General features: G+C 45.6%; 1 protein-coding gene and 1 long non-coding RNA gene across 2 annotated transcripts in view; one reads left to right on the forward strand and one right to left on the reverse strand.

The window, feature by feature from the left end:
- The window catches only part of LOC109297389, a 788,954-nt gene that overhangs the window by 638,914 nt on the left and 134,587 nt on the right, over nucleotides 1–15,453 (reverse strand). The window contains exon 2 of the long non-coding RNA XR_002097301.1: nucleotides 12,161–12,165. This is a non-coding gene — a long non-coding RNA (uncharacterized LOC109297389). The remainder of the gene's footprint in view (nucleotides 1–12,160; nucleotides 12,166–15,453) is intronic.
- The window catches only part of PSD3 (pleckstrin and Sec7 domain containing 3), a 206,325-nt gene that overhangs the window by 154,145 nt on the left and 36,727 nt on the right, over nucleotides 1–15,453 (forward strand). The window contains exon 9 of the mRNA XM_019517099.1: nucleotides 13,037–13,080. Within this exon, the coding sequence (XP_019372644.1) occupies nucleotides 13,037–13,080 (44 nt within the window). The remainder of the gene's footprint in view (nucleotides 1–13,036; nucleotides 13,081–15,453) is intronic.

Here is a 15,453-nt window from a genome sequence, read left to right on the forward strand (position 1 = left end):
TCTGCGCCCTCCATGCCCCTTCACTCCCCCACACCCCTTCCCCTCCACAGACTTACCTGCAGGGCTCCATGCTGCCTGACTGCATTCCTGTAAATCAGCTGTCGGATTAGTATTGGTTGATATACCTACTGAATAACTGGCTATTGGTATTGGCCAAGAAAATCCTTATTGGTGCACCCCTGTATACCAGTAGTGCTGTAAACTTGTGCATGTTATAGGAAGTTGGAAAATAAATTCTGTTTTTGGCTATTACATGTTCTGCTGTAGCAGGAGCATTCAAGGGATGAACCGGGCTCTGACAGCTTCTAGAGTGCTACTACTATGTCACAGAGATGAGGCTTAAAAGGTTCTGAAGAACACACAACGGCACCTGACTATGTTCAGCATGTGTGTGCACCCATGTTTACATGTGTGCAGCTATGCACCCTCCCTCTGTAGCCCCCATTCCTTCATTCTAGAGACCTCCCTGTCCGGTGTCTTTTGCTCCAAATCCCAGGCTTCTCCCTGGATAAGTCCCATTTGGGCAGGCTCCTTTAAAGGAGTGCCATGATAAAGTCATCCCTACCCTGCACAGTTTTATGCTTTGCTTGGCACATTTCATTTGCCCAATTCTTGAAGTCCTTGTGAGATGACCGGCTTAATGCAGTTAGCCACAGGGTGCTGCAAACTTTGCCAGATGCCTTTCCTTGCTTAAGACAGTCCAGGCAAACCAAGCTTTGAAAGATGGATTCATTTAATATTACATGGCCAAGCTTGTTTCAAGAGAAATAAGATGATAAGGCTCATTGGGCCATTATGGGTCCAGCTCTGAAATGAAGACTACACCTTGCAAACACATTTATCTATGAATTATTCTACTGAATTTGACAGATCTTTTTATATGACTAAAGTGCTGGACTGGGAATCAGGAGACCTGGGTTCCCTTTTCAGTTCTGCCAGTGAGTTGCTGTTTGACCTCAAGCAACTCACTTCAGCCATCTGTGCCTCTGTTTACCTCAGAAGGCAGGGTAGATTTGCAAACCTAAAGACTAACTAAATTACAGATGTATAGCATAAGCTTTCATGAGCCTGAGCTCACGTCATCAGATGCTGTGAAAGGACTTTGGACTAAAGAAGTTAGCTATCTCTCTGTTTCCCTCACTCTTCCTTGGTCTATTCCTCATCTATTCAGATTGTAAACTCTGCAGGGCAGGGGCACTGTCATAGTTTCATAGTTGTTAGGGGCTGGAAGGGACCTTACAGCTCATCAGGTCCAGCTTCCCTGCACCTGCTATGTTTGTGTAGCACCTGGCACAGGGGGCCGGGTGTTGGATCTCAGATGGGGCTTGTAGGTGCAATACTCCCATTTCTGGTTCAGTAATCTGGGAAATGAGTCTGTGTCATTTTTTTTTAATTTATGGTTTTTTCTTTTTAAAAATGAATCATCAGGTCTTTACAGCCCTCACCATTTATTGCTATGTTATCTCTAGAGGGCCCTGTAGTGGGCAAAAGCCTTTTTGCAGACACACATCTGTTTATAAGATCTTCCAGCCCAAACAGACTCTAAGTTCAGGCAAAGAGGAGCCGTGCCCAAAAATGATTTTTCAGTACAGTCCTTTTTTCTGTCCTTTGCATTTCTATTTCTTCCCCCCCAGCTTTTTTTCAGCTGCAGGCATTTTGCCTTTTGTCAGGAGAGGCAGTGCAACTGAGTAGACACTGGATCACTTGGACTGGAATTCAGACTTCTGTTTCTGGCTCTGCTAGTGACTTTCTGTGTGGCCTCAGGCAAGTTGCTTTTCCTTGCTGTGCTTCTGTTCCCTTCTTCCCCTTTGTTTGGCTTGTGTGTTGACTCTAAGACAGTAGGGACTCTCTCACTATGCACCTGATTGATATGCACACCAAAGCCCTTCTCCCCAGCTCTGGCAGTTGTCAGTGTTGACAGGCTTGAACATTAATATTAAGGGACTGGCTGGGAGGGTGTGAAGAGGCTCATGGCCTCCTTAAGGTAACTGGGAATCAAATAGTGGGTATTTATATCATGCCAACACAAGGGGCCCCACTCTTGACTGAAATCTAGGCCCTGTTCTGCGAGAAATTTACTCTGTTCTTCAGCCTGAGGTTATTTGCCCTTCTTTGTACATTCGCTTTCTCTCAGAGACCTATTTGTATCAGTCACATCATACATAATGGGATTAAAAAACTGAGAGCCTGTCACAGGACTGCAGCAGAAGACTCAGGCTCTGAGGGTGTCTCTTCCCCACAGGGGCAGTGGCATCTGCAGCACCAGCTTCTTCTTGTGCCAGGAACAAGCCCCTTCTGGGATACTTTGCACTTATGTGCCCATCTCAGGACCTTGGTGTGCTTTGCTCTGGTGGGTGGCATGAGCCTCTCACTCTGTGGTTAAAATACATGAGGTGCAGACAGACTGTGTAACCTGCCCCATATCACATACTGATTCAGGGGTTGGGTTGGGAGCAGGATCCAGCTGGTTCAGTTGCCACGTATCTATTTTAAAAACACCACACGTGCACACACCCCTTAGGCTCAGCATTAGCTAATACAGTATTGATGTGACTAGCTACATCTGCAAGTGTGTAATCTCAGGCCAGTGTAGATGGTCCAAAGGGTTAATGCATCTTTATCACCTCTGGGGGTGGCATTCAAAAATGGATCAGATATATAATAACTGGAGGCTCCAGAAGGTTCCTGGGATCCTGCATGCCTGGCGTTCTCTTCTCCAGACAGACATGGGTGTGTTTTGCTGTTCAAGAATGAACTGCAAAGCACTTAAACCTGTCCTGCCTGCAAATGCACATGGGCCAATAAAAGGCACAAAATAGTTTTTTGAAATATGCTCTGCAGGTGCTCTCATAGTCTGAAGCATGTCTGTCTTTCTGTGTTCCCTCCAGCCAACCAGCTTCATCCTGAGTAATGTGGTAAGGCCCCTTTTAACCATAAGTTGATTAAACATTCAAGCAAGTGCAGAACAAATCGCTCTGGCCAAGCCAATACATCAAGATTACAGAGTAAACATGCTCTGCGCAGCAGCCTTGCTCAGCTCTGAGGAGCCCAGCTAGTTCTCCAGTTACGTTTTCTGGTGAAGATACGGATGACACAGGCTTTCTTCTATGGATGTAATTTTTAAAAATGGTTTAAAGGGAAGGCCCATCAGAAATGGTTTGCCTGAGTTGGTGACACGTTCAAAATTACCTCAGTAAAATAATTCCCCCCTTGCCCCACTCCCCTCTAATTACACCCCCCTCAAAAAAATCCTCATCAACCCCATATTCTTTCTCTCCACCCACACCAAAAAACATTCATCGGTTCCATATGCTGTTGAATGGCTGTGTGCTGTTTTATGAATAATGTATGCCGGGCTGTTGTAAGAATGTTTGTTATAGGAATTGATGGAATTTGCAGTTGTGAGATGTAATGGCAGACATGTCACCCCGAACATGATGGCAGGCATGCCATGCGGTGGACTTCCCTAGGATACCAGTCCCTTTGGAAAAGGGAGACGTGATTTTAGGAGCATGGAAAGACTGGGCACTTGGAATATTCCAAGACCTTGCAATAAGTGTATAAATCATTCCAGGTGTGTATGCAGGGATGGGTAGCAGGGCAGAGTTGGGGGTGTGTGAAATGACAGGACCTAAATCATTTTTGGAGGGAACAGATTAATGTAAATTCACAGGTAAGTAAACAAGACTGGAGAAGCCACAGCCCTGGAGAGTGGGAGGGGAGGGTCATTGGTGGTGGTTGGAGGAGGCTTCCAGACAATAAGCAGTGAATATAGTCCAATATAGAGGAGGGGTCCTTCTTGCTGCATCCAAAATTGACAGTAAGCTGTGATACAGAAACACATGTTGGGACAAAGAACTGACAGACATGGGCAACATATCTGCCAGGACCTCTTCTAGAGGATGGATGATACCTGGCAAACTCAGGGATGTCCTTGGGCTGTGTGCTGTTGTGTTTCTCTGATCTGCTTTTGTCCTAAGTGGTGCTGTGCTTTGGGAGGGGTACCTCGTCTCTGGTTAGATGTTATAATTGCAAGGAGGAAGCAGGCACAAAGTTGCCAAACAGAACTTGGGCTGTTGGGGTAAGAGCCTGGAGGGTGAGAGATACAGGTTCCTTTATGACAAAGGTGGAGAACTTGAGACTAAGTGGAGTGCCCTTGAAGGTACCTTCAAAGGGGAAGAGGAACCAGTTTACCCTGAAACTACATGTACACCCACTCTCTCCCCCAAAATCAATCATCAATCCTTTCATCCCCCAGTGCCTCTCATCCCATCATGATTCTCCCTTTCCCTAGCTAGCATCTTTTTTGAAGCAGCAGTGGAGACATCCTGCAAGCTCTTTATGGGGGGGCGTGTGTTGAGTGAATCATTGGGGAGTAAGTCCCCTTCAGTTCTCCATGAGGATGGCAGGTCCACTAGCTTCCTCATGTTTTTCCTGTGTGGTGTTGTGCTGAGGATGAGGACTGTGTTTACCCAGGCTACTCAGGAGAGCAGGTTTTCTTGTGTCAGTGACTGCCCGTTACAAGCACTAGCTGGGGATGGCTGGGTGAGTGCTGACAGAGGACTCCTTTGCCATGTAGCAGTTGTGTCATAGCCCTATCTTTGTTTTCTTTCTTCTTCTGCACTTTTGGAGCATCTGGCAGAGACTAGGGGGGCTCTTTGGAGCATCTTTTATAGACTCCTGGCAGTGGTGGGTGAGGGGAATGTAAGAGAGGTTCCCCTTGCAGTCTAGTCATTAACTGCTGCAGTCATGGTAAAAGCAACGTGTCCGCAGAGAGGCTGGAGTATGTTGACCAGTAAAGTCAGCTTTTGTGGCTTATGAAATTCTTTCAGCAGTTCAGCCTGTTACAAGCAGTTTTGAGTCAGCATTACCATGCCCCGGTGAACATTGGGTGGGAGAATCAGGAAGCGAATCCTTAGGGGCACATCCCAAGCTGAACTGCTTCATTTGATACAATTAGTACAATGCCCTTAGGGCCATTAAGCTTACCTCCAACCTACTGCTGCAGAACCAGTGCCAGCTGTGTATTCCTTTCAGCCTTCACACTCCGTTCCCTTTAGCCAACGTTAATGAAAGAGCATTTATCAACTTAGTTCTGGAAGTAAGGAAAGCCAGAAGTCACCTTCAACAGACTCAGAGGCTGGCTTATTCAGGAAGGCACAGGGCCCTGCCGTCAGCCCATCAGGACGCCAGACCCTGCTGACCAGTGTTCTTTGCCTTGGAATGCCTTGCCCAACTCGATGGTCTTACTAGCTAATGATCTACCTCTTGCAAATCACCAGCTGGGTAATGGGTTACGTGCATCTTCTTCCCCTCTCCATTCACACAGGTGTGCAACTCCATTTTGGTTGCTGTGGCTGTGTTGTAACCTTATCAGAGGTTTGCAGATGCTGTAGACTTTGTTTTGAGCCAGTGACTCAATGACATTTACACACAGGCAGGTTTTTTGGGGTAGAGGGACAAAGGCAATTTAGCTACCCAGTGGGTGTTAACTTATTTCTTTAGAATGTTCAGGAGTTTCATAATGGTATGCTTTAGTTGATTTAATACATATGTAGCTTGCTTATCATGTGCAGATATATGCTTGTTTGCACTATATATGTCTGAAGCAGGGCACTAAGGTGGCTGCTACTTGAAGAGCAGGAATGGCCACCAGGTGCCGGTTGCCAGGGCAACTAGGAGGAGCTAGGGGCCCACACCTGTGGAGTCAGCTGACCGGAAGGGGCAGGGCTGACTTCTATAAAGCACAGGCTGGAGGCCGAGAGTGGGGTCTTGGCTGGCAGCCAGGGAGAAGCAGTGGTGCCTGACTAAGCAAAGGGGTAAGGCCTGAACACGAGCAGTCAGTTATGCTAGTGAGTGATGGAGCATCCACAGAGGGCGACTCAAAGGAGGTTAGCCAAGCGGTTTAGCTTTATGTTATAGCCCAGGGGCTTGTGTTATTGTTTTGTTGTTGTTGTTGTTGTTGTTGTTGTTGTTGTAAGACCGGAGGACCAGGTGAGGTTATAAGGGGATGGAGGAGGTCTCATATGGGAACCACATCAGTGGCCTAGGGAGTGGGCAGTGCGAGAAGCCCCGCGGGGGGGGGCAGCGCGAGAAGGCATCTAATAAGACCAAAGAATGTCTGGTACATCCGCGAGGCTTGGGGCGTGGTACAGGGGTGGCTGGAGCCACGCAGAGCCTATAAGGCTGGGGTGCACTTGAACCCCATTCCGGAATACGGGCCCAGTATAGGACAGGAGAACCATGACCAGGAAGACTAAAGGTAGCCTCCCTATAATTCACATAGGACCAAAGATGTGGTGGGCAAGATTGTGAGGTGCAGATAGTTACCCTCTATATCGCACCAAGCTGCCTAAGGGGGAGCATGGTGACCCTGAGTTTCCGTCCTGTCACAGTGTCCATATGCATATATATCTATACACACAGATGTAATAAACATGTATAATATATATTACATAGATGGAAATAGTATGCATTGTATATAAATGCATATTTTAAAAAATATATACAGTATGTCTCCCATCCATATATGTATACATTGCACATACGCACACTGAGGGAGGGATGGGAGAATTTTCAGCTTCCCTTCCTGTTAATCTAAGTCTGTTTTTGATTTCAGTAAGAGCAAAATTAGGTCAGTGCCATGGGATTTTGGAAATGCATAGAATCACTCAGTTTCACCTCCCCATTACCTTTAATGAGAGTTGTCAAAACCACCCTTTCCAAAGCCTTCAAGCCTACATTTCACCCACTGACTCATCAACTATGGAAGGGGGACAGAAGGAATTAATTGGGCAGTTACAGCAGAATTTAGGTTTTGATTTAAAAAAAAAAAGAAAAAGTATCTTTTCTTGCTCAGTTAGTAACCCTAAAGAAACATACGCTACTACATTCCTGAGTCTGCAGAGAGTCTGTGATAGGATATCAGCAGCTGATCAGAGCTTTGGCCAGCAGCAACACAATGAAATTATTTATAGGATGTTTTACAGTTTTAGGATGCTTATTACTGTTATATTGTGATCTATATTGCTGTTAATTTCTTGTGTGTGAATTTCTCTTCTGAGTAGTAGGAGAGATGGGCATTGAAGGAAAGGACCCAGAGGTTAAAGACTGGAGAAGGGTAAGGCACAGGAGGCTGGGTGGAAGCAGGCTGTAGGAAAATAAATTTCCTCCCTGTAATAGCCCTGAGGCCTTGTAAGATGAAGAAGAGACACAGTTCTCTCTTCCTTCCAAATTCTAGAGCAGGGTGGAGCTTGAGAATGAGATTGGTTAGCTAAACTAGTGCTGGAGTTCCCCATCTGACTGTAGTCCTTTGGCCTAGCTGGTGTATGGTAAATTTGCCTAGCCCAGCATTTTCTGCCATCTTTACTGACAGCAGATGACAAACTTTAATTTTATCAGCTGAACTCTGACATGACAGAACAGCAGTGCTTTTTGTTTTAAAATGCCAGGGTTGTTTCTTTTCAGAAAGTAAAAAAGGTGATGGAAATCACCCACATGATTAGCAAAATGCTAGTGCAAGCAGCATCACTGTTGTAATCACTGCCCAGTTATGACCTGATGTAGGGGGAAGCTCTTAAGTGCATATATAAGTCTTATTAATCTAATTCTACACTTAAGTAGTGTCCTGAATCAGGTCCTGAGTTAATAGCCATAAAATAGCAAAGCAGGCCCTTAGGCAGTGTGTGTTGATCTGCTACTTGCTTCAAAATATGAGGATGAGATTTTTTTCTAGATAATGAGGAATCCCACAGGCCACATGACCTAAGTCAGTGGGACACTTAAGCAACTGAAGGAGTGTGAAGCAGCTGAAACGCGTCAGCAAATCCAGCCTAGACAGCACAGGGCTAGTAGGAGAGAAAGTTACTCTTCACTTCTGCACCGTGCCCCAAGATAGGCAAATACAGAGGTTACCCTTAAAAAGAAACCATCAATCACTTTAGATATTCCTAACTGTTTCTTTGGTATATTCTAACTGTTCCCTCCAGCAAGGACAGTGAATACTGCATCTAAAACACTATGTATGGCAGCTTTAGGACCATTTTAATGAGGAGTCTTGTGACTAATGTAGAATCCAGGACCATGTCTAGCTATATAGATTCTTTTTTTCTTTGCAATGCCCTTGTGAGGGTAGGGATGGGCTCTTTTTCCACACTTCACAGGTGGGGAACAATAGCACGGAAAGGTTAAATAACTTGTCTGAGGTGGCACAGGAAGCGTGTGGCAGATCAAGGATTTAAACCCACGTGGCTCATAGCTGAGACTATTGTTCTGAGTACTGAACAATCCTTCTCCTCTGGAGTAACAGCTCTGGCAGTGAGCTGAAGAAAGGCAATAGGTTTGAATTAGTGTTCTTTTGATAAATAACAAAAACTGTCAGTGTTGTGAGGGGAGTGTGCATGGACATCTCAGGAGCTCTTCTTCCTCCTCATGCATATGTTTGGGTTGATGATATTTGGTAACATTTTTAAATCAGGAGCAGGTGAACTTGCTCATTAATAAAAGCTGTTAAGGGCAGAGACTTATTACCGTGGAGTAGAATCTACTCCAAGCCCCAACTTCTGGCAAAAAGGTTTGTGAGGTGGTTACTACTGCAGCTCTATTTCTCTTTTGCCTATTTTGTAGGAAGTCCTGTTGGTCTGAATCTAGCAGTACACCAATACATCAGTCCGATATCGGATTGATACTGATATAAAGAAAATTGATTGTATTGGAAATTGGCCTGATGTGGCCGATAATTTGGCTGATAAGTACCCTGTGCACGTGCGCAGCTGCAGCGAGGAGCACAGCCTGGCAGCATGGAGAGCTGCTTGCAGCTGGTAAATTTGTTGTGGTGGAAGGAGAGAGGGCAGAGAGGGTGTGGGAGTGCAAATCAACACCCTCCATGGTAAGCGAGGGAGTGGGGCAGGGACTGGGGCAGGTGCTGCCCAGCAGGGGCAGGGCGGGGTGTGGGACAGAGCCATGGCTGGTCTGGTGGGGTGGCTCCCACTGCTGCATGCACCCTGGGAGGGCATGGGGGAAGGAGGGTGTGTGCCCCAGATCTGTGTGAGGAGGTGGTGTGGGCTGCACTTGCAGGCTGGGGCTGGGGGTGTGCTGGGCTCTTCCTGGGTTGTGGGGAGGATTGGGCCAGGACTGCACTCAGGGTGGGAGGTGGTGGTGCTGGGAGTGGGGGCTACAGCAAAACTTGGGGTGGCTGTAGCCTCCCCTGTAGCTCCCCTCCAAGCACTGCCACCGCCTGCCCCAAGTGCAGCCTGGCCCAGCCCCCTCCGGGAAGAGCCCGGTGCAGTCCCGGCCCCAGCCTACAGCTGCAGCCCGTCCCGCCCTGCCCCACAGATCCATGAGGCACTTGTCCCACCCCCCCCCATGCCCTCCCAGGTGCGCTTAGAGGTGGGGGTCACCCCCCACCCTGCACCCCTGGACAAGCCACAGCTCTGTCCTGCGCCTTGCCCTGTCCTGGCTGGGCAATGCCTGCCCCAGCCCCATTTCCTCCCTCACTGCAGGGGCCTTAATTTGCCCCCAAGCCCCTTCCCTCCCTCCTCCCCTTCCACCACAATGGACTTACCAGCTGCAAGCAGCTGAATCGGAAATCGGATTGGTATTGGCCGATAATGCCTCCTTAAAATTCGGCTATCGGTATCGGCCCCCAAAATCCCTGTTGGTGCACCCGTGTCCAAGTCTACTTAGTGCAGGTGTGATCCTGGAAGAGATTTAGCAATAAGCCTGTAACAAGCAGCACTGAAAAAGTGCAGATAATTATTTTCAGGTTTTTAGGATGGCCAAGTCTATCTGGGTTTTTGAAGGTGAATACACAGGGCACCTCCCTAACCCTGGGCCATCTTCTTACCCAGTTTCAAAATTTCATGTCAAACTGTAAAAATGGAAGAGCTACATACCTACAGGCTTGGCACTGCTACGCTTGCTAGCACCACAACCAAAAGGGACTTGGGGGCCTTGATTGACCACAAGATAAATATGAGCCACCAATGCAATGCTGTGGCTGGCAAAGCAAACCAAATTCTGGCGTGCATCCACCAATGCATCTCAAGCAAAACCATGGAAGTCATTTTCCTGCTTAACTCAGCCCTGGTGAGACCACAGCTGGAGTACTGCATTCGGTACTGGGCCCCCCCCTTCAGGAGGGATGTGGCAAAGCTTGAGAGAGTCCAGAGGAGAGCCACTCATATGATTCAAGGCCTGGAGGGGAGTCGTATGAGGAGAGGCTGAGGGACATGAGACTCTTTAGTCTGGAAAAGTGAAGGCTCAGGGGGGGACTTGGTGGCAGCCTACAATTATATAAGTGGGGTACATCAGGACCTGGGAGAACAGCTGTTCACCAGAACTCCCCAAGGGATAACAAGGTCTAATGGCCATAAACTCCAGGAAGGCCGATTTAGGCTAGACATAAGAAAAAAGTTCTTTACGGTACAGGTGTCCAGGTCTGGAACAAACTCCCCCCAGAGGTGGTGCAAGCACCTACTCTGGACTCTTTAAAAAAACGTGGATATATTTCTTTCTGGGGTCACTTGCTCCCAGCTGACTTCCTGCCTATGGTGGAGAGGGGGAGACCTGGACTCGATGGTCTCACAAAATCCCTTCCAGCCCCTAATGTCTAAGAAATGTCTATGAAAGAGCTCTTCAAAAATAAATGCCCTGGGGGAAAAATATTACCCTTGGCAAAACTGTCTATTTCCCCCCCTTCACTTTTGGAAGTCATTTACCTTTTTAACTAAACCTTTAAAAAAACCCCAAAAATAAAACTGGGCCAGAGAGCAAACATCGGAACTTTGCTAGGTTACAGCAGTTCAGAGTAAGTTAAAAGAAACTGGGAAGAAAAGGTCAGAATGGAAAGTGTCAGTTCACCTAAAGAATATGAAAGAAGGTCCCTTTCTACTAGGTCCTGTTAAAAACACAACTTATTGAATTATGTACTAGTCCTACCTAGTACACAAGCAGATCAACACAAATCTTGTCGTCTTCTCTTCTTGTTGATTAAACTCACTTGTGATTCCTCATCTTAAAATGAGGCAAACTGCATGTGCATGGCCAGTTATTCTCCTTCACTGACTTTTAAGTGTTTATTTGTCCTTAGTTTGTGAAGTCCTTGGAGCAGAGAACACCTTCCCTAAAAGCATGGAAAGCTCGAGGCAGATGAGTGGTAATATGTAAACCCCCCAGAGCAGAAAATGTAGCAGCACAGTGGAGATTCTGACATCTTCTGGGACCTCTGGAAGCTGGCTTTACACAAACATGGTGCTTCTATGGGTACTACCATTGGCTACTTTAAAATAAGAACAGCAGTTTTATGATCTTGTTTGGGACTTAAAATAAAGATACCATGGCACTATGTTACTCTCCTGGGCTAGCATGGATTTCCCACATGAATCGGGGGCAGGAGAACCCGTGCTTTGGCACTTATCCTACAAGTGGACAACATGAAGCTATCAGTGTTCTATGCATCGTAGTTTCACCTCTTTCAGGAGGACCAAGTATAATGTAAACTACATAGTCAGCATATGTGAAGTTTATTTTGGGGCAGAGTTAAGGCTGTTGGTGCTAGCCAGTAAGACTTGTTCTATTTATAGGTGCATTTCAGTTATTTATACAACTTTATCTGGTGATTTTTGTATATGTGCCTTTATTTTGGTAACCAAGGGTGTCTATACATATGATCTGGGGTGGGAGGTGGGGGAGGGGGTGGCATTTTAATTAGAACAGCTCCTGGAGAGCTGTTCTAATTAAAACACTGCAGCATCACATGTATTCAGCAACCTCTGTTTCAAAATGGTGTTGCAGGTGCTTTAACTATAGCTTATTCAACGAGCTTTAGTTAATGCACCCCGACTGCTATTTTGAAACATGGGATGCTGAATACACATGATGGTCGGGCCTGCTGGAGAGTTCTAATTAGAATGCTCCAGGTGACTTAATTAATCGAGTGTGCTCTGACATGTTCTAATTAAAATGCAATAGAGCACATATATGGGCACCCTGTGGGTACAACCGTGTATGTCCTATTTTGAGATGCTCTTCCTCTGGACATCACAATTTAGGGAGGAGAATGAGTTTGACTGAAATGAATCCCTTCAGTAATTATCTGGAGGAGGAAGTACGTATTCATATATGTAAAGATCCCAAATGTGGGTTATAGGCATGCTACAACCTGGTCTTTCCCATAACTAATAACATAAGTGCCAGAGACATGTTCAAGCAATAACTCCATTAGCTGTTAGCAGTAGCTGGTTCTTGTCCACTCTTGGGAGCAGCCACTTGAGGAACACGACATCAGGCACACTTAGCCAGTGTATTTCCCATGCTCACACTCGTAGGAAACACACCTCCCATCTCTGATATACATGGGAGATTTCATCCTGTAGAGCCTCCATTTTATAATGACCAGCTACTGCACACTGAGCACTTAGAAAATATGAACTCTTCAGTGTCAAAGTCACTGGCCTCTGTCTCTTAAAAATTAAGAGCAGCTCTGTTAGTGAACAGCTGTAGCAGATTGTTATCTTAAATGTGTTGGGTATTTCCAATTTATTTAACATGCCTTTCACATCGAGGCTGAACATCTTTATAAATGTCTTTGTACACATAAGATGGAAGGGTTTATGTATATTTGGGGTTCGGTGATTTTGGTGCATGTCACCAGTAAACTATTCTGTTAGTTTTTTAGATTAATACCAGAGGTAATATTCTGACCCATCAGATTTATTTGGAAAACTCCTATTGTCTCAATGGAGCCATGATTTTATCTGAGGTGCAGACTGTTCCCTGCCGTTCAGAAGCTTGTGGGATAATGCAAACCAAAAATATTTAGCTTAAAAATGTTATAGAAAAATAGGACCCTATCTCTTGATATGTTGTTTCCACCTTCAGCAATATTATGCCTCCTACTCGGGTACAAATGTTGTCACGTGTGGATAGTGTACCTTCTTGATCAGAAGCAGTTGGTTCTTGGCCACTTTTCATTGGCATCTTAAAACTTATGGCAGAGTCACAATAATAATTCTGTCTTGTCTCTTTCTCTTTGCAGGCTCTCTACAATTCAATCAAGAATGAGAAGCTTGAGTGGGCAGTGTAAGTGTTCTGTGTAGAATTCATGACTTTAAAAATAGTACCTTTTGTGGTAATCCATTTAGTACTCGTGTCGCACTGTGTGTGGATTGTGGATTCTGTACAAAAAACCCCCGTGATTGGCAGAGTCTTAGCTCAGTGGACATAGAACACTGGTTTCACTCTTCCATTTATGAATAGCAATGTTAAACCTTCCCCCCCACACTCACGTCCGGCCCTCCTCCTGCTACTGTAAGGAAAATCGTTAATGATAGAAGGAGACTTCATTTGTCAGGAAGGAGGACATGTCATTTAGTAGGAAACTTCAGCCTGAAAAGAGAGAAATTAAATCCTCTGTTTGTTCTATGACTACATAAATAAAACAAATGTTGAATTTTTCCTTTATCTTTCAGTACATTGTGTTGGAACCACTGAATGGAAACACAAGTCTTGGATTGAGTTTCCTGCTGTTAGGTTGTCTAGTGTTGTTTCTCTGAGCTATGGATAACTTGACAATAATATGATATTAAAGATAATTAATTGAACAAGGTCTGATCTGTTTCCCTCTAACTGGTTTTGAGAAGCTACTGCTTTACTAGAACTCAGTACAGAACATGAGCAAGAACTTCTTTTCCAGCTACATTTTTACACTACATGTAAAGTTCAGGAACTAATTGCTACCAGAAGATTGTAAGAGGCAGATAGTATAGAATCATAGAAAATTAGGGTTGGAAGGGACATCAGGAGGTCAGTGTAGTCCAACCCCCTACTCAAAGCAGGACCAGCCCCAACTAGATCATCCCAGCCAAAGTTTTGTCTAGCTGGTCTTAAAAACCTCCAAGGATGGAGATTCTACAACTTCTCTGGGTAACCTGTTTCAGTGCTTTACTACCCTCCTAGTGAAAAAAATCTTCCTAATATCTAACCTAAACTTCCCTTGCTGCAACTTGATGGTGTTGCTCCTTGTTCTGTTATCTGTCACCACTGAGAAGTCTAGCTCCATCCTCTTTCATACGACCCTTCAGGTAGTTGAAGGCTGCTATTATATCTTGTCAGTCTTCTCTTCTGCAAACTAAATAAGCCCAATTCCCTCAGCCCCTCCTCAGAAGGCATGTGCCCCAGCCCCTGGACCATTTTCATGGCTCCCACTGGACTCTCCAGTTTTGGTCCTCCCACTACAGAAAGGATGTGGTCAAACTGAACACAGTACTCCAGATGTGACCTCACCAGTGCTGAATAGAGGGGAATCACCACTTCCCTTGTTCTGCTGGTAACACTCTTGCCAATGCAGTTCAGTATGCCATTTGCCTTCTTGGCAACAAGGGCACACTGTTGGCTCATATCCAGCTTACTGTCCACTATACCCACCAGGTCCTTTTCTGCAGAGCTGCTGCCCAGCCAGTCAGCCCTCAGCCTGTACTGGTGCATATGATTGTTCCATCCTAAGTGCAGGACTTTGCACTTGTCCTTACTGAACCTCATGAGATTTTTTTGGTCCAATTCTTCAATTTGCCTAGGTCTATCTGAATCCTAGCCCTACCCTCCAGCATATCTGCTACTACCCCCAGCTTGGTGTCATCTGCAAACTTGCTGAGGGTGCACTCTATAACCAGGGTCAAAAAGGGACTAGACAAATTTAAGGTATGAATAGGTAGCTATAGGCATTAAATTAATAGATATTAAACAGAATAGACAAAGATGCATCCTTGGCATCTCTGAGCCAAAGATGGTGGATGCTAGGGAGTATAATAAACTCTAGATATACCTGGTTCAGTGCTTTCCCTTTAATGCATCTACTCCAGCCACTGTCAGAGACAGGACACTGGGCTAGATGGACCATTGATCTGACCTACTATGGTGATCCTTATGTTCACATTAATTGACATTTTCCCATGTTTGATTTCTCTGCAGTATAGATAGACCCTAGACTGGTACTCTTTTCAACTAATAGTCAAAGGAAGGCGTCGTGTTCTGTAGTAGTTGTGGTTATGAGAGATGGTCAGGTCTATACACTTGAGGATGTGGGTCCCATCACTGTGAAAGCTCAGTTTCAAGCAGAGCAATATTTATGCATTGTCTGTCCTTTTCTCTGCTTTGGAGGATTTAAAAGAGGGGTCCCATCACTCAGCTCTGTGTCCTCCATTAGGATGTTACTTGGAATCTATGCAGCTAATCAGCTGTAAGAGGCCCTAGCTATGATACTAAGCAATCATACTGAATTCACTTGCATACTACCGCACTTCCTCTGCCTGCTCCCCACCAGAAAAATCAGCCCTCTGAAATTGGGGTGTCTCTCCTAAGCAGGGAAGCTAATTTGTCTTTGCTGGAAAATTAGACGCAGGCAGAAGCTGCTGCAAGATGGTTGCTGTGATCCTTCTGCCAGCATCAGGGAAGGAG

This window comes from Gavialis gangeticus, unplaced genomic scaffold (assembly GCF_001723915.1).
Source record: "Gavialis gangeticus isolate Ggan-Ray unplaced genomic scaffold, GavGan_comp1, whole genome shotgun sequence".
NCBI lineage: Eukaryota > Metazoa > Chordata > Crocodylia > Gavialidae > Gavialis > Gavialis gangeticus.